We start from the raw sequence: 18,868 nt of genomic DNA, 5'->3' as shown, positions 1-18,868 counted from the left end.
CGCGGCTGCGATTTCTCCTTTGTTCGGGTGCCCGGCTGCTGCTTTTGTGACAGCTGTAGGGAAGACGCTAACCTCTGTGGGAGCGGGTATGAACACGATGTTACCGGTATTTGGGACAACATGGTCCACATGCGTGCCAGGTGCGTCCCACAGCCAAACGCCATGAACCCCATTTACATGAAGTGGAGCTCATGTTAACTAGCCGATAAATTTTGTTGAGTAATGCGATCTCTCGATTGTTTTTTTTTTTAACTCTACCCTTGCCGTAATGCTGCTTCTGTACCTCAATAATCAGCACCCGTCATTAGTGCAGACTTATATCAAACAAAACCGCATGGTGCGATGTCTGCATATGCCGTTGTGATTTTTCTGCCAATGAACACACGTGACATCGCCGAATGAGTCCAGTCGAAGCCGCCTCAAGAAGAGTAATTGCGAATTTATTGATGGAAATGCGTACACTAGTCAGCGAAGTCGTCAAATGCACGGGTTAATAAAAGCGCGTGTTAGTGATGTACCGTCGATGCAATTCTGCTGCATACGCTGATGAACTGCCGTTCCCGCTGCAGTTTTTCCAATATTAAATTTCCCAAGGGAGCTGCTTGGAAACGTACAAAGCTACAGTCTGACTAACTTTTCAGTACTCTTCTTTATATTAATAGAGAGAGGTGTCACGTACACGATATATTTAAAGGCAGAGCAGCACCAGTCAAAGTAGATGAGTGCTGGCGGCAAGGCAGGGTTTAGTCCTCTGGAGCGTAATTATAATAAGAAAGAATTCAGTTGAGTACAAAATTCACATGCAAGAAGGGACTACGTTGTGAAACAAATCGCTTGGCGTGTTAAGTCTGCTCAGGCAGCATCGAGGTGTGATGACTTCCCAAACGTGGCGCGAAGTTTTTAGCGAAAAATGGAACAAAAATACCATATGCAGCAACTATTAGCAATTCTCACCCCGAACTACCTATTTTCTAAACACATTTCCAAAAAACAAAACACACACACACACACACACACACACACACACACACACACACACACACACACACACACACACACACACACACACACACACACACACACACACACACACACACACACACACACACACACACACACACACACACACACACACACACACACACACACACACACACACACACACACACACACACACACACACACACACACACACACACACACACACACACACACACACACACACACACACACACACACACACACACACACACACACACACACACACACACACACACACACACACACACACACACACACACACACACACACACACACACAGAGAGAGAGAGAGAGAGACAGACAGACAGAGAGAGACCCCCGGGAAATTAAGAAGCACTTTGATCTTCGTATACCTTTTACAAACGAGGCCTGGTGAAAACCTCGCAGCTCAAAAGAATCAACAAGAGTTATGCATTGAGCAATTAGCAACAGTTAAACATCTGTCACAACAATATTATTGTTGTGTGGCAAACATACACCCCAAAGGGTGCAACTGTTTTTAGAGTGCACTCTAAAAACAGTTGCACCCTTTGGGGTGTATGTTTGCCACACAACAATAATAGTCATCTGTCTTGCCTGCATTTCCTTTCTTTAATGCGGCGAGCCCGGTACTTTCCAGTAACGAACGGCATGCGCGTTATCAGCATGACATAGCATTCATTCCCGACAGGAAAGTAACGAGCGCAGCGTTTTCAAGAAAGGAAATGCGGGCAGGACAGATGACGATTATCTTTGTGTGGCAAATATACACTCCGAAGGGTGTAAAATTTTCTTAGAGTGTAGCTTTAACATACAACACAATGCGCTCGTGCAGTCGTGCTGCCTAGCTAGCACAACGCGTTAAAGACGCGGAAAACAATACAAGCGGCAAACGGCATTCCCAACTTTATCAAAATGCCTTTAAACCGCATGACGCACTGTAGACGAACTTCGTCGCTTGCGCGCCTAGATCGAGAGAAAAAAAAAACACCGACGAGACAAAGGAACAGATGAGAACAAGAAATTTCCCGCCGAAGCGACAACCCATTTTTGCTACTGTTTCTCCCGCTGATGAAGCTTTGCGGGGAATGATTAGAACCATGTCGCCGCGGCACGTTTTCGCCGGTATTTGAGCCCCCCACCTTGCAACAATTCTTCTTCGACATTCCTTGAAGCTTTGGCCACCCCACACATGCGAAGGGTGTTGCTCATTTTGCTCTGAAAACGTGAATAAGACAGAGAAGCACTATCAACGACACAACTACGGCGCGCGCCTGGCTCCTCTCCTTCGTGTTCTGCGCAAGGCCGCCACCAGTGGCACGTCCATCAGCACGCACTACGCATATATTTCAAGTTTGGCACATATTTGAAGTGAAACTCTCTGTATATGGTGCACTGAAAACTTCAGGGACACTTGCATAATTGAGATTACCAAACATAAAAGTTGCTATATGTCAAATACATAAAATACACAGAACTAGTTCAATTGAGTGAACAGCTTCTGGCTGCTGCCAATTGCCAATTTGCACAACAGCTTTTAAAAGTAACCCTATTGGTTGCACTTACACCATATCGTACATGTGAGTTTTATGAGAACTGAATTTATCACATGATTAAATGATAGTCATTCACTTTTGCAAGCATTCTTGTACAGCACAGATTGCATAAGTACCAGCACATCTTCAAAAAAGCTTTGCCAAACAAATCACTGCTCACCATTTTAGAGGTGATGCATAACATTGGTAATGTGCAATGGAACTTTCTATGCTAACAGCAATGCCACTTCACACAGCATGCTGCAGAGGCAGCTGTTTTACCCAGCTTTGAAATGCTACTGCCTTTTCGAACTCTCAAATGTACCGCATATTAATGAGAAAACTGCACACAACCGGCATGACAAAACAGATGTGCAGGGGCTCGCACTACTATGTTCAATCAAGTTAGTGCCTTGATTGAAGGTACCCACATCAAGCACAGGCAAGGAAAGAAACAGCTGTGCAACATGTTAATACTGGTTTCTTTTCCAATTAAACCTAAGCAGCTGGCATTGGCAACTATAAACAGGATACTAGAATTCAACATCTGGTCAGTGCAAGTTCTCTAAAAGACCTTTATCTGCTGTCTCGTTAAGCATACCTTGAACTAAGCCTTAAGGATGCATTCAAACAGTGTAACAGTATGCTTTCTTTAAAGGCAGAGGACACCCTCACCTCAAGGTGCAGATTGCACAAAAAGCATAACTACCATTTTACTTTAGAAGCACTTCCTTGTTTCTGTTCATTTCTTTCACTGAAGTCTTCACTTAAAGCGACCGACAACCAAACAAAATGTGCAAATACGATACAGGCAAAAAGGTAAAAACAAGCAAAATTGAAAGAAAATTTTTAATCTACCCGAAAGGTTGTTGCGAAACACGACACAGTGATATGTGAACAATACTGAAACTGTTTTGCATACCATGTGCTCACGTTAACATGCTTTGGTGGTCAAACGCACACTGCATTTTTTCTTTTTATTAAAGCAGGCTTATATTTAGGTATGGTCCCTGAGGATTGTCTTTTACACTTGTTGTTCATCTCTTTTCTGCAACCTTCTGTTTTTGAGTCGACATCCACCGAGCACTTCAACACAGTGCTGGGATGCTAAAGAATGTTCAGCAAATAAGACAGCACAGGGTCTGTGGTTCCTTTCATGCATCCTTTTCTCCCCCAACCCCTTTTTGAAGTGCAGTTTTTTTCCTGTAATCATGAACCGACTAGCCTTTCAGTCCAATCTCACTTCAAAAGAAGCTTCACATAGAACAACTCCAAATTTGATGAGACAAGCTTTATTTACAGACTTAAATCACAAATATTGAAATCTTCCTTTCCTGCTAGCGTAGTTTTCGTCATGATTCTCTCTGCCTTTTCTCCGCCCCTCCCCTCCCCATTTCTTGGCTTGCTGTTCATTGAGAATTGTTTTCCCTTAGCTATTTTCATTTTTAGCTTTGGCAGATGCCCAAAAGCAATTTGCATATTCTACAATGCCCAAGACTATGATATGGCCTTACCTTTTTGAACACACTATCAACAGTGTACTGGATGGAGTTAGAGAACTTACCAGTGAAAAAAAAGAAAAAAAAATTCACCGACAATTGTGACACTCACTAGCTCTTTAGTTGTTTTGAATTCGGAGTATATCGTGGCAAAGAATTTGGTTCTCAATGAGAGGATTCTCCTGGCGGCGGCGCTGAGCCTCTGCTCCAGCAGCTAGTTTAGCAGGTGCAGCAGACGAAGCACTTCCACCGGTTGCGTCGCTAACTGTTTAGAAAGAACTGGCGGACACTACTTTATATCTTGATTATATTTTCACGTGGTAGTGAGAGTGAAGAATGACACAGTGTCAAAACTACGAGTTACAAATTTAACTCTTTATTGGGCGACCTTGTGCCCAGCAAAATGAGTAACACTCAAGCGCAATGATAGCGGTGAGCAGAGTCAGCAATCGTCGGAAAACTGATCTGCGGGTCAAGCGTATCGGCTTTTATACATGACTTGTCGAAGGTTCCAGTGTAATCGCTGGTGCCCGCATGGCTTCCAGTAAGTACGAAACAATTTGCGTTGTGCATAGAATCAGATTACAAAAATCACAAACCATGACAATCAAAACAAGTGCAAACGATACCAGACCAATTAAGCAAACCAAACAAGCACGAGCGAGAGCTGACACAATCAGATGATAGTACGAAACGAGCAGTCGGACGGGCCCGCCAGATACTAGTTCCCCGTGCACACGTCACTGAAGGGGCCGCTCTCATTGGTCTCCGCTGTTGGTATCTCGCGACTTTCATCTCGCGCTCCGCGATTGCTCTATCATCTTTCGCTGTGCTCGCACACTCAGTTACGCTGCTGACACTGATGCTCGCTGTAGGAACTGGTGCCTAAGAGCTGCACTCTAAAATACAACTGCATGAGGGTCATCAAATTATAATAAATTGAAAAGATTAAGCTAAAAAAAATATTGTACACACTGCAAGTCTGGCATGGCACGGATTGCCTAGTGAATCTACAACTTCCACAAAAAGGCGTCTAATTTTGAATTGAAACTTGTGGTCGTAGCACACTCTATGCAACACAAACCCTGTGCAAGTCCTTTCAACTTTGCATAATGTCCTGAACTATGCTGGTCTTCACAACGTACACTGCCTTTGCACCAGCTTTCTATATGTCCAAGGAGGTCATTTACACTTCAGTACGTTTAACGGTGACAGAAAGGGGTTTGTTCATTCTAGTACGAGCCCTATGCCTGTGTTACACATTACACTTGCAGACATTTGCCAAGGCCATAATGTAATTTAACAAACATTACCTTATTGCTGTCAAAGTCACATTCACTTTGAGGCCATTTTCTATGGGATTCCACCACTATCGTTGCAGTTGCGCTGCTGCATCGAACCACCGCAAAATTGAGGTTGCATATTATGATTTTTAACAATAAGCTAAGAAAGAAAATGGCAGGTCTTTAAAAAGCGATCATCAGTCTCATTACTGCAGGTGTGCCATAACTCCAGTAGTGCGACGATCACAGCTACACACAATATGGTACTAATAATCCAATACACCCACCATAGACATTCTGTACCAGTGCAAATTTGATATACACCGACGCATTAAACTTAGAGATAGCAAGGCCATTGAATGCTATCAACTGCTTTAAGAGATTTTATGAAGGAGCATTACTGACAGTATGTATCAAGAAATCAAAAGTCTCTAAATGAGAGGTGTGCGATACTAATTTCTGTACTATATGTGCTGCATTTATTCAGACATCAGGAGAGAAGCACTTATACCATGTGTGAAGTAATATTTAGGGCTGTGAATGCCTTTATACATCATTATATTCACAAGTTGCCAGAAGAACTTGAAATGGCCTTATCACAATAGAAATTCTGTAAATATTATATTCAGTGTTCTCCACACACTTTTAAACCTTTGTCACTTGGAATTCAAAGCAAGAACCACAGTTATGTTCAACCCAAGCATGACAAACATAAAAAATGAAACGAATGTATTGCATTGACTATTATTTGTCAATAAAGGGCTGAAACAGCTTGCTTTAAAGACCTCATATTAGGAAGGAACAGCGCCAACTAAGACGATCACAAGAGGGAGAACGACTGGCGCTTGTCCTGTGTCCTTCTCCCTCTCGCGATCGTCTTAGTTGGCGCTGTTCCTTCCTAATTCAAGTATGCACCACCTAGCCCAAATGAATGTTGTCCTGAACCATGTTTAAAGAGCTCTATGCCTAAAAGCAACACAGCTTTGAAGCAATCAAAAACACTTTATTATGTCACTCCCTCAGAGTACACAAACTTTACATGCATTTCTTTCTCTCCTGATGTTAAAGGGGCACTGCAACACTTTTCGAACTGCTAATAAAACTGCAGTGATTTGTAGGCAGTGCTGCTATGAACATGCGAGCCAAATATTTATCTGCCACGTGTAGCAGGGAGCCCACGATTTTGTATAAAAAATTGCTGGCTCTCTCCTGTGGCTTTTGAGGTCACCCTCTATTATGCTCCACTTGATGTCATAGATCCGTGCAACAGCCCATAGATGCCAGGCACTGAGCAATCATTCTTGATCACGAGTTGCTCCCGAGCGAAAGATTGCACACGCATGCACACCCCTCCAATTTTCAAGCAAACACTGAAGCGGTGGCTGTAAATGAGTCCTGCCCATTCTGTGAACACTCCACTGTCGCTCCTTGGCACCTTTGTCAGCCACCACCTTGAAAGGTTACCATAAGTGCACCATGGAAAAAGGAAATGTAGGAAAGATAGGGCATTCGTATCGATACCAGCTGAGCTAAGAGGAAACGTGTTGAGGAGGGATGGGGAAAGTAAAAACTACGCTTTCTATATCAGTTATTATTAGGTCCTTCAAAAAAATCTGATACATTCATTGAAAGGCATTGCACTCACTCCAACATGTTTTCAGTTTTGAAGAAAAGGTGTTGCAGAACCCCTTTAACACACACACACGCACACACACAAAAAAAGAAAACGAAGAGAAAGTAATTTTGCATTACATGTGCAGTTACCTATCATACTTACACATGACTGCAGGCAATACCAAGACAAAAATAAGGTAACTAGCTTCCATTCCCAATTTCCTTGGCAGCTACATAACAAAAATATTTTGATGCAGTGTGCACTGCACCTACACACAACAAAATCTCAGTCAGCACAGAAAATCTACAACACCCACAGCAGGTATAAAAAAGTAAAAGGAGAAAACGATAATAATATGTCACATTGCACTGAAATTAAGTTAGTGCCATGTGGAGTAGTCCCAAAATAAATTACCTTCCACCCGACTGTAGCAGAATGCTACAAGTTGAAACCAGCTCAGTTTCTTGAAAACCAAATTTGGTAGTTGAAAAATATCCTGATCTGGGAATCAAACCCAGGACCACTGCCAGGGTGGTGCAGTCAGACTCTGCCAACTGAGCTATCCAGAAGGCTAGCAGATGGTAGTGCTAAGTCGCATCAATCGACAATTGGAAGATTGAAGTGTTATATTAATGAAATGAGTTCAGCAGAATCTGAAAAGTGGAGAAGCTGCTCTGATATGGTGGCCCCAGGCTGTATTTTGTCAACTACAGTGTTTGCTTTACACGAAACTAAGCTGGTTCCTTTTGTAGCACTCGGCTACAGCCAGGTGGCAGGCATATTTTCCTTTCTCAAACTGCCTTCACTTCACGGACTTCTGCAGAACTCATTTAGTAAAAATAAGTTATATATCGGAAGTACAACGAAACACCATTCACTGGCAAGTTACTTTGTCTCCAATATGTGTCAAAGTCTGTGTGAAGAGCTCATCTGAACCAAAGCTTAATGGAGTTTACTATTTCATGAACGCTGCTGACGAACATCGTACTTACGGCCACAGTTGGCATACAACTCAAGGCACGCCATGTGCACACTACCTTCACTGCAACTCTTCAACATGTGTTTTTGTGCAGATCAGCAGTTAAGAGCAATACACATCTTGCACATGCACATAATACCATGCCGAACTCGGGCAGAGAATAGAGCACTGTAGCAAAACACTGGTCAAAAGGCATTCCTTACCAAACGCGTAGATTGTTTTATTCAGTAATGCTCAAGGCCGAGGTATCCAACATTTGATGGATGTCAACCTGCCAAATGAGCATCTTGTGTTCCGCTACCATTTCCTACACAGTGAGCTCCCTTCATGCACTTGGGAAGGAAGGGCACCTATGAGTACAGGGCAAGTTCATGGCCAGCCCCCAAACCAAAAAGAAACAGTGTAAAATGTATATGAAGAATGTTTACCACTTCAAAATAGCCTGCTTTTTCTTTATTTCCTTTCCTGCATATTTCAGTTTGCAAGTTTAAAGACAAGACTGGTCTCTATTGCAAACACGGCAACATAAAGTCCCAATGTTCTAAGGCTGTACTTGCTTATTGAGGAAAGGGAAAAGCTTGTCATTTTTGCTTTAAAGGTGCAGTTACAAAAGAATTTTATGTGCCACTAGCGCTCAAATCCAAAATAGGAGAAAGGTGAAAGGTTCTTCGGAGCCATATGTGCACATTGTGAACAAAGAATAACAGAAAGAAAAAAGGAAACTCCATGTAACACAAAAGTACACTCAAGAGCAGATATCTGGGAGGAAAAAACAGGAAGGAATTTTAGCTGTGGCCGCAGATGTGGTTATCTCCTCCATTAAGGAAGAACAGTATGTGTGCTCACTAAAAGCAGATGGGGGGGAAGGTTTATCAGACAAGCAGCTTCATAAAAATATTAAAGGGAAGAAAACTGCCATGTTTGCGGCTTCAAGGAAATCAAACGGAGGGCACAGAGAGAAGTCCAAAATGAGACACAGAGACAGAGCGGTGGTGGTAGCGGTGGCAGCAGCAGCCCAGTACAGAAGAGGAGAGCACCACTCTTTCAAAAGGTGGATCCTTCAGGTGGCTGGGCCATCCTCTGGTTCTCCTTGAGGGTCATGGCACGCCTCAACTCCTGCAGCACCGTCTTGATGGAGTAGTTCCTCTGCCAGCGGTTGAGCACACTCAGGCTGCGCTTCTCCACCTGCCAGAGTGGCATGCCAGTTAACACAGGGGCACATTACTTAAAGGGGTTCCGAACTACTTTTCATTGAAGTAAAAAAAATGCATTTGACATTAAAGTACACTATTACAGAAATACTTCGCCTCAAAAATTACTTGAATACATTCAGCAGAAGCAGAGTTATTGGCAATCAAAGATCACCTTTGATCCTTTTTGCAGTGCTCCCTGTCCTTCAATGCTTTCCACACCAAAAGCTACGGCGGAGTAGAGTGGTGCCTGCTTACTGAACGTCACCGTGGCACGCAGTTCAAATTTTATTTTGGGTGTTCACGTAGACGCCACTACTTTTAATTTTGGCGCATACGATGCACTAAACTCGGAGGTTATCACTCAGCTTAAGGCTGAGTTCACGGTGGCTACTCCCGTTGCTGTGCTACAGTGTACTAGATGGCTATGCACAGCTATTGTCGCACCGAGTGACATGTGTAGCACATTTCCTTTCGCACTTATCTCTACGACAATCACACAATTTCCGAGCGTCAAACAAACTTCATTTTCATGTTCGCTCGTGCGAGTACGTCGGCAGTGCTCACATCGGCTAAGCGATGGATACCGCACTCCGGACTCGCATTGAAAGGATTCCTAAGCTTTGACCATGATATCGACATACCTCGAGGGTGTGCAACTCGGGAAGCAGACGACCTGTTCATCAGATGTTGACTCTCGGGCCTTGAGTCGTGTCACCCACAGATACCAATCAGAGCACCTGTTGTCCTCAGTTCTTCCTTTATTTCCGTCTTTAATTTAGAATCTGTAGTGGTGATTCCGAGATTTCCATTGCTTCAGCTTCATGCGACATACACTGTTCCCTAGATCGGCCCACTTTGCAATGACACTTACTCGCCACGGTCAACCATGACTGCATGAACACTGTATGACAATGCAGTGACTATGAAGAATTATGAAAGAATGATGTTGAAGGAACAATGAAGGCAGTATGTCGATGTTGGCATGACAACCCTCGGATAACGATTCTGAAATGACGAAACCCATGATAATTAAATATAGCGAGAACGAAATATTAGATAACCTTGGCAAATGCCCATAGGATTCAATGCATTTCATACCAATCAACAATGAAGTGTCGCTGAAGTGCAAATGTGGGTTACCAATGAAATTTGGCAGACCATGAATTTGCACATTACCTACTCGTGCAAGGTTAGCAGAATTCCACGAAGTGCTCAAACATCTTTGCTTCGCACTTAAAGGGGCCCTGAACCACCCCTTGAGCTTGATGAAATAACTAGTCCGCGGGTACCACACGCTGCTGTGAACATCTCAGCCAAGTACTGCAGTCATGCGCAGCACGTGAAGCTTGCAAGCGGAGCACAAAGTCAAATTTCTTTCAAATGCTCTCTTTTTAACAGAAGCGTGCTCCTCACTCTTTTCTGGACTCTTTACTTCGTAATAAAGCGGATTCCCATACATGACTGCTATTGGCCAATAGCTGACGTCATCGAGAAGGGTGTTTGGAGCTGTGCACTTCTTCCGACTATTACTGTGTATATTTATTAACGAAGTTTAATAAACAGGCTGAAGACAGCGAAAATATACTTTCGAACTTCAATAATTACGTACTTCCGGAAGAAGCCGACTATCACCACCTCACGCTCGGCGGCGGCCACCCGCACAGGAATTAGTAAACTTTGGCCGCCTTGCTTAACAGGCTCGTAGTCATAGTGCCTTGCAATTTCAACTACGCCTCAACTAGCCTCGAACCCACCCGCCATGGTTGCTCAGTGGCTATAGTGTTAGGCTACTGAGCACGAGGTCGCGGGATCGAATTCCGGCCACGGCGGTCGCATTTCGATGGGGGCGGAATGCGAAAACACCTGTGTACTTAGGTTTAGGTGCTGTTAGATATGGAGCTGTTTCCTGCGATTACTTCGAGTTCCCCAAACCACTTCGAAACGCAGCACAGCTAATTGAGGAATGCAGAAGCAGGAAAGCACATTCCAGAGGAGCGGCCGAGCAAACAAGTTTAAGGCAACAAGTTCACGTGCCAACAAGTTCGTGCGCCGCCGGGATTAGCAGGTGGGCATCCGACAATGGAGCATGAGCAGCCCTCCCCTTCTCCTCGTTAGAAGTGCATTGCCAGTCTGCGAGGCAAGACCACAGAGAGCCGCCAGGTGTGACACCGCGACACGGGCGCCTACCATTGGCTGAAAGTGGCGTCATCGGAGCGGACTCTCCCATTGGTCAAACATGACGTGACTTACAGTGCTCGAAGGGTTTATAAGAAGCCTTCCAGAGAGACCTGAGCATTCTGGGACATGCCCTGATTCCCTGATTCACCTCTCTCGAACTTCTTGCCGCGGGCCGCAGCGTCCGAGTTGCTGCCGGCCCGTAATGTCTGTACTAATGTTACTTGTCGCTCACCTCCCTGTACATAATGTAGAATAAATACTCCCAAGTTTGGTTTTCCATCCCGAAGTCCCGTCCTCCAACCCCTACATCTGGTGGCAGCGGTGGGATCGCCTCCGAATGCATCAGCTGGTGGCAGCGCTACGAATCAACCTTCGTCGAGAGAGATCGTAAGGAACCGGGAAGAGCGAAGAAGAGAGAGCCTTCGTCGAAAGAGGTCCGAAGAAACTGGGAGTAGCGAAGAAGGAGCGAGCCTTCGACCCAGGGAGTCCGGAGGAACCGGCAACAGCGGACGAATGAACCGGATGGCAGGGTGCTGCAACCGTAAGTGAGCGCGTGGTTTTTTTTCTTATGATTCGCCAGACTCAAAGGTTGTGTGTTCAATTTTGATAGTTCTGGGAATCGGGAGTTTGTTGCATTGTGTGTTTGCACAAATTAATAAGGAAAACAGTTCTAACCACCTGTCGGGGCAGCTGCCATGGATCTTAGAGGGTTGACGAGGTTAGACTTGTTGTTGGTGTGCGACGATTTGGGAGTTGAGGTGGACGAACGGATGAAAACGCCAGCTATCATAAAGGCGATTCAAGATAGTGGCAATGATGACAAAAGCATTGAGCTTGCTTGGGAGGTGATACAGGAGCCACGGGAGCGTGTGCGTCGTGTACGTTTGTGAGAGCGTCGTGAGCTTAGGAGTGAGCGTCAGCGTGAAGAACGCGAGAATGAACGGAAGCATGAGCTTCAAGAACTTACTCTTAGGTGTGAGCGTCACGGACGTGAGAATGAACGCGAACGCGAGTATCGGGAACATAAGCTTGAGCGTGAGCAAAAATATGAGAGAGAGAAGGCAGCACTGATCAAAGAGATACAGTATTGTGATCAGTTATTGGCACAGAGACAACGGCTGTCTGAAAATTCTGTAGGTAGTACAGAGCGAAAGAATGAGGAAGCATTTAGCAGATTTTCGCCAGAAGCCGACGAGAAGTGTAGTGCCTGTGAGATTGGCTGCCGATTGATAAGTGAAGGGAAAAGGCTAGCTGCTAACGATGCCTTAGTGGCAACAGAGGCCGTTAAAGGCCGTAGTGAGAGCGACGAGGTGCTGTGCCAACAGATGACTGTGGAGACAGCTAGGCCAGCTGCGAACAAATTGGCACAGTTACCGCGTTTGTGCGTCGCTGGTAAGGTTAGCGAGGTTGCTAGCGAGGAAAAGGGTACTGTTGACGCGACAGACGCGAGCACCCATGTAGAGCCAGATCTACGTGCAGAAGTGAAGTGCGAGCTGAGCGATGCAGTTGAGGGTAATTCTCAGGATTGCGAGCTGTGTAGCTCAAGAGAATACAACTGCATTGTTCAGGGATCGGTGCGGCTCTCCGCCAGTCTAGATAGCCTAGATAGGGATGATTCAGTTAATCATTCGGACTGTGCGCGTGAGACAGCGATCGATACCGACGGGCTGTGTGCCGATGCACAGCGTGAGCTGGGCAATGTAGTAGAGGGCAGTTCGCAAGAGTGCGAGTTGTCTAACTCGAGTAAAGCCTGCTGCATTGTGCCAGAGTCGGTTGAGCTGTCCGCCAGTCGAGGCAGAGCGAGTGTTGATTTAAGTGAGCATCACTCAGACTGTGCGGGTAAGAGACCGATCCGGGCCGACGAAACGTATACCGGCCAGCACGAGGCACGAGAAGGCGACATGAAAGCGAGTGCAAAGAGAAAGCGCCGTAAAAAGAAGCGCGGTAGAGACCGAAAAACGGTAACAAATGTAGCACCGCCAAAGATGGCGAGAAACCCAAATGGGCAGGGCGCGAGGAAGAAGGTGCGGTCGTCACGGACGATGTTGACGCATCCTAAACGTTCGAGCCACAGGTCAAAGGGGGACCGCGAAGAATGTTCTGCACGGACGCGGACAAAGGGCACGAGGCAGTTAAGCTCCTCGTCGTTCCGTAGTTCTTTTCACAGCTCAGCGTGCAGTTCGAAGAAACGCAAGGTGGCAGGACGAGACCAGGTGGGGAGTAGCGACGCGGTCAATCGAGTTCGTGTTGAAAGCGGGGCGCCAGGACGCAAATTGGCAGGAGACCGTAACGTCTTGGGGGAGCTGATAGTGAATCAGCCCTTTTGTTGTCTCTCGGCAGCCAGAGTAGCTTTGAAACTTCGCCCACCGCGGGTCAGGCTGAAAGTATGAGTCAGTCGTAAGCAATCGGGAACGGGAGGCCAAGAGCGCTTCCGTAGAAATGAAGTGTTTGTTTTTTATTTTTGAGCATCGGAAAATTTCGCGATTTGAGACTAGAGTTTCTTTCAATGTGTAAGGTTTGAGCTTTGTTTATGTTTTGGTTTGAGAAAGCTCCGAGATTTGAAAGATGCGTTTTATGTAAACATGTAGTCTCGCGAGATGCTCATTAATAAGTAGATAGGCTTTTTTTTGTGTGTGAGTAACCTGAGGGTCAAGGTTATTGTTGAAAGGCCTATCGTAACGCGCGTGTGTGTTATTTAACCTTCTTTCTTTTTAAGTGTTGAATTTTCTAAGGTTAAGCGCGTAGATTTTCAGTGAGTGCATGATTTGCACTGAGAAGCGTTCTTAGTTCCATTAGCGCGTGTCCTGTGTGGACGGAAGGAAGCAGACTTTATGACTGGGTTGCTAGTGTGTGTGGAGGGCAGCCGTATTCTGACTTCTTTAGTGAGCGTGCGTGGAAAGAGTTAGTAGAAGACGCATCATTTTAAGGGTTCTGCGGAGTGTGTAAGTCCCGCAAGTTTAATTGTTCGTTTACGTCACGTGTCCTGTAGGACTTTCAAGGAATAAACGTGAGTAGGCGTAAATGAAAAGTTTGCCTACAACGCAAGTACGCGATTTGTTTAGTGACCACAAGGCTAGTGCGCTTGTGATTACGTACTTGTGAGGTTGACCAGATTGTCCAGTGGCACCATTACGTGCGATAAGTACGCCACTGCGATAGATTGGAAACATGCTGTTCGTGTAGTTAGGCCACTTAAGTTATGTTCGGCTGTTTTCATTTGTTGTTCGCATCGTCGGCGACCTTTTTGTTTTGCAACAACAATAGTACTCTGGTCTTGTCGGCATTCGGGGAGAAATGGATAGCGGTTTGGAAGGGTGGTTGGAACTGTTTTGTCGAAATTGGGGAAATAAAAGATCAGGGTTGATTTTGACTCAGTAATAGTCTGGCGAGTCAGGGGTGAAGAGCCTGCGCTTACGCGTGGTGCAGCGCTGTGTTGTTTGGTTTGTTTGACGTATGTTCTCCAGGGCCCAGGATCCCGAGGGTTGTCAAACGAGGCTCGACCCCAGTACCCTGCAGCTTCTTTCAGCGTTCCTCATGGCCAGCGAATTGAGTTCACCGGCCATTCAGAACAACCGGGGCGAGGACGAGCTGTTAGATATGGAGCTGTTTCCTGCGATTACTTCGAGTTCCCCAAACCACTTCGAAACGCAGCACAGCTAATTGAGGAATGCAGAAGCAGGAAAGCACATTCCAGAGGAGCGGCCGAGCAAACAAGTTTAAGGCAACAAGTTCACGTGCCAACAAGTTCGTGCGCCGCCGGGATTAGCAGGTGGGCATCCGACAATGGAGCATGAGCAGCCCTCCCCTTCTCCTCGTTAGAAGTGCATTGCCAGTCTGCGAGGCAAGACCACAGAGAGCCGCCAGGTGTGACACCGCGACACGGGCGCCTACCATTGGCTGAAAGTGGCGTCATCGGAGCGGACTCTCCCATTGGTCAAACATGATGTGACTTACAGTGCTCGAAGGGTTTATAAGAAGCCTTCCAGAGAGACCTGAGCATTCTGGGACATGCCCTGATTCCCTGATTCACCTCTCTCGAACTTCTTGCCGCGGGCCGCAGCGTCCGAGTTGCTGCCGGCCCGTAATGTCTGTACTAATGTTACTTGTCGCTCACCTCCCTGTACATAATGTAGAATAAATACTCCCAAGTTTGGTTTTCCATCCCGAAGTCCCGTCCTCCAACCCCTACAGTGCACGTTAAAGAACCCCAGGTGGTCGAAATTTTTGGAGTCTTCTACTACGGCATGCCTCATAATCAGAAAGTGGTTTTGGCACGTAAAACCCCATAATTTAATTTTTGGGGGGCCTCAAACCACATGAAACTTAAGGTCAGACCACACGCACGCTTTCCCGCGCCTGCTGACTTCTGGTAGACTTGGCAGACTTACTGATAGCACTTAAAAATGTGCAAGTTGGATGTGGCTACTGTGGTCAAGCTGGTGAAAGACAAAGCTGGTACGCACCATGTTGCATGGTCAGATTGAAAGCACATGGGCACAAGCGCGCACTCAAGCCCTGTTGTGCACACAGCAAACGCTGCGCATACGCACTAGAGTTGCAAGTAGCTGCGGTCTGCTACATAGTATAGATACCACGGCCACTGCGGGGTGCCGCGACGAGTTCACTGGCTAATCACACTGTGGCTTACGTTTGTCAGCACGTCATAGGTGAGGATGAATAAATGCACAGTAGATTTGCAGACCCAGTGCTGGAGATATAAGGCAACGTAAACCAAAGAATCTATCAAGCATAGCACGTTTTCATTTGTCATTTGTCATTTTCATTTCTGCCAAGAACTCTCTATTAATTTCTTTCTAGGGAATGGTCACGAGGAAAGGCAGTAGCTATCTAAAATTTGAAACTATGTTCCGGAGCATGTACTATGTATACATGAAAACAGACAGGTATGTGAGGGACACACATGCTTAAAAGTCTTATGCGCCTCTGCACACATTATTTTTCAAAATACTACTTCATTAGAACTACATAGTATGTATTGCATAGCATAGTTGTATATATTTTCTGTAAAACTCAACGAATGCCTTCTGCATTCCAATAAATATATGGCTGGTTGTGTTTTATGTCTCAAAACTACACCCAGATTGAGAAAACAAGAAAAGCTCGGGCAGTTAGAGGTACTGTGATACACAATTCACCAGCACCAAATTCAGACACGACGGATGTAAGACAAAAGCCTAGTTGAAGTTCAGCACTTGTGTCGCATGCATCATGCTCTGTCCTGTATGGATCTAGCACCACTAAATGGAATCATCAATATAGACAGAGTCACTGTAGCGCCACACTAGGTTTATTTCAAATGCCCAGGGTACATTTACATGCACTAAAATATCAATACACGAAAATCTCTGCATTACACCCACTTTAATACACAGCGTGCTAACATGCGCTCAGCACAATCGCTAAACTGCCGCAGCTAGCAGTTGCATTGGTGTGAGTTCACATGCTAAGTATGCATACTTTTATGTAACCTGTTAACATAGGGTAACATAGGGTAAGTGCAGCAAGTTGTTTTTTCATCCACTTTCATTTCGATTAATTCATCGTTTCTTTATTCCATTTATTAAGCACAAGTAATTTCCCCTATGTTGTCCTTGGTGTCAGTGTTTGTTGCCTTCTTATAATATGACTAATAAAAAAATAGGACCCCTCGGTTAACCCCCTTTCTTCTCTTTTATTAAATAACGAGGGTCTTGAATCCGGCAACATTGATGTCTTCAGGTAGCATGTGTGGGTTTATTGACCGGTTGCCTTCACCCACAAAGGTCACGTTCTCGTGACGCCTGCGGCAGAAAGGATGTTCCACATCCGCCGCCAAGGTCTGTGAGTGATGGCGCTGGCTAACACTCCCAGGGTTCTACTAGGAAACATAAATACCCAAGAAAGTGGATGGGGAAACGGGGCCGCGGTAGCTCAATTGGTAGAGCATAGCACACGAAATGCGAACAATGTGGCATCGCTGCCCGCCTGCGGCAAGTTGTTTTTTCATCCACTTTCATTTCTATTAATTTATTGTTTCTTTATTCCATTTATTAAGAGGAAGCTTTAGCTCCGGCCCAACTCCGACGCGGCTATTCAAATACATGTAAAACGCAAAAACGTTTTTCTGAAATAACCCCTGGACCGATTTTACTGAAATTAGTTGCATGTGAGAGAGAAGGTAAATTCTAGTGACTGTTGGAAGTGGAATTTCAATTTAGGGCCTGAATCTTATTAAAAGAATTTTCAAAAATATGGAAGTTTGAAAAAAATGGGAGCACGAGGTTTAAAAATTCACAGCTGTGCATCAAGAACAGATATCGCGGTTGTGTGAACGGCGTTCATTAGATCATTGAAAGCGGACAAATTGGATATGTCATTTTACATCTTACGCGACCTTGTTACATTGTTTACAAGGGTTCTGCAAAAGCTGTATCTCCATGTTATTAAATTTTTTTAGATTCATGCGTAACATATCCATTTTGTCCGCTTTAGATGTACTATTAGATACAATTCACAGAATTGTATTCTCATTTTTCGTTGATGAGTTACAGAGTTGTAAACTTGACAGTTTCGTTTTTTGAAAATTTTCAACTTTTGCCGATTTTTAATAAAAAATTGACAACCTAACTCAAAAATTCGAAACCAACAGTCACTAGATTTTAAGTTTTTCTTTTAAATGCAACAAAGCCCATCAAATTTGGTGCAGTGATTGCCAAGAAAAACGAATTCTGCTTTTACGTTTACTTTGATCGGAGCACCCGAGCTAATTAAGCACAAGTAATTTCCCCTATGTTGTCCTTGGTGTCAAGTGTTTGTAGGCTTCTTATGATATGACTAATAAAATCGGGCCCCTTGGTTAACCCCCTTTCCTCTGTTGGCATAGGGGGCAGATGTTCAAAATGCAGCTAATTAAAATAGATTTCTGGTACACCTCACATGCATGTTTTTGGTCACACTTCAATACAAAATTGTGTATGAGGCAAGCATGTCTCATCCTTAGCTAGCACAGTATGACTGGATGGAAACATTACACCAAAAAGAGCTAATAATTAATAACATTGACGCGGGAAAACTAACGTTGGGTATTTTTATTGATTATAGCAACGCATTTGATCGTTTAAGTCATCAAATTTTAATAAGTCAACTAGAAGGATATGGTATCTGTGGCGTGGTAAATCAGTTTCAATCTTATCTGTCTGGGCGGACGTAGTGCTTTGCTATAAAAAATACTGCTCTTCTTACAGGGAAATTAGATCAGGTGTGCCCCAGGGTAGAGTTTTGGGCCCGATATTGTTTAATATCTAGGTAAACAATATTGCTGAAATAGTAAGTGACACATCCATCGTACTATACGCTGACGATACGAGCCTGTTTGTCTGTGGCAACGACTTTGATGATCTGTTACAGAGATCTAGCAGTATCCTTTCCCACTTGTCAAGTTGGTCTCGTGATAATGCTCTAACAATTAATAGCTCCAAATAAAAGGCCATATTATTCAAGGCAAGAGGCAGGCAGTCTTATTTAAATCAAGAATTATTGTTGGATGGCATGCCCATTGAGATTATA

The 18,868-nt window shown here is 44.8% G+C and overlaps 2 protein-coding genes across 4 annotated transcripts in view; one reads left to right on the top strand and one right to left on the bottom strand.

Annotated features, from left to right (window-relative positions):
* The window catches only part of LOC135911026 (uncharacterized), a 79,943-nt gene that overhangs the window by 34,864 nt on the left and 26,211 nt on the right, over positions 1–18,868 (top strand). The window lies entirely within an intron of this gene.
* Positions 6,320–18,868, bottom strand: part of Uev1A (Ubiquitin-conjugating enzyme variant 1A) — a 50,531-nt gene continuing 37,982 nt past the window's right edge. For all 3 annotated transcript variants that reach the window (XM_065443119.1, XM_065443120.2, XM_065443118.2), the window contains one exon: positions 6,320–9,116. In XM_065443119.1, coding sequence (XP_065299191.1) covers positions 8,976–9,116 — 141 coding nt within the window. In that variant the 3' untranslated portion in view covers positions 6,320–8,975. The remainder of the gene's footprint in view (positions 9,117–18,868) is intronic.

Source organism: Dermacentor albipictus, chromosome 1, assembly GCF_038994185.2.
Source record: "Dermacentor albipictus isolate Rhodes 1998 colony chromosome 1, USDA_Dalb.pri_finalv2, whole genome shotgun sequence".
In the NCBI taxonomy this organism is placed as follows: domain Eukaryota; kingdom Metazoa; phylum Arthropoda; class Arachnida; order Ixodida; family Ixodidae; genus Dermacentor; species Dermacentor albipictus.
The sequence above is the reverse complement of the archived record's forward strand: the minus strand, read 5'-3'. Positions and strand labels throughout refer to the sequence as shown.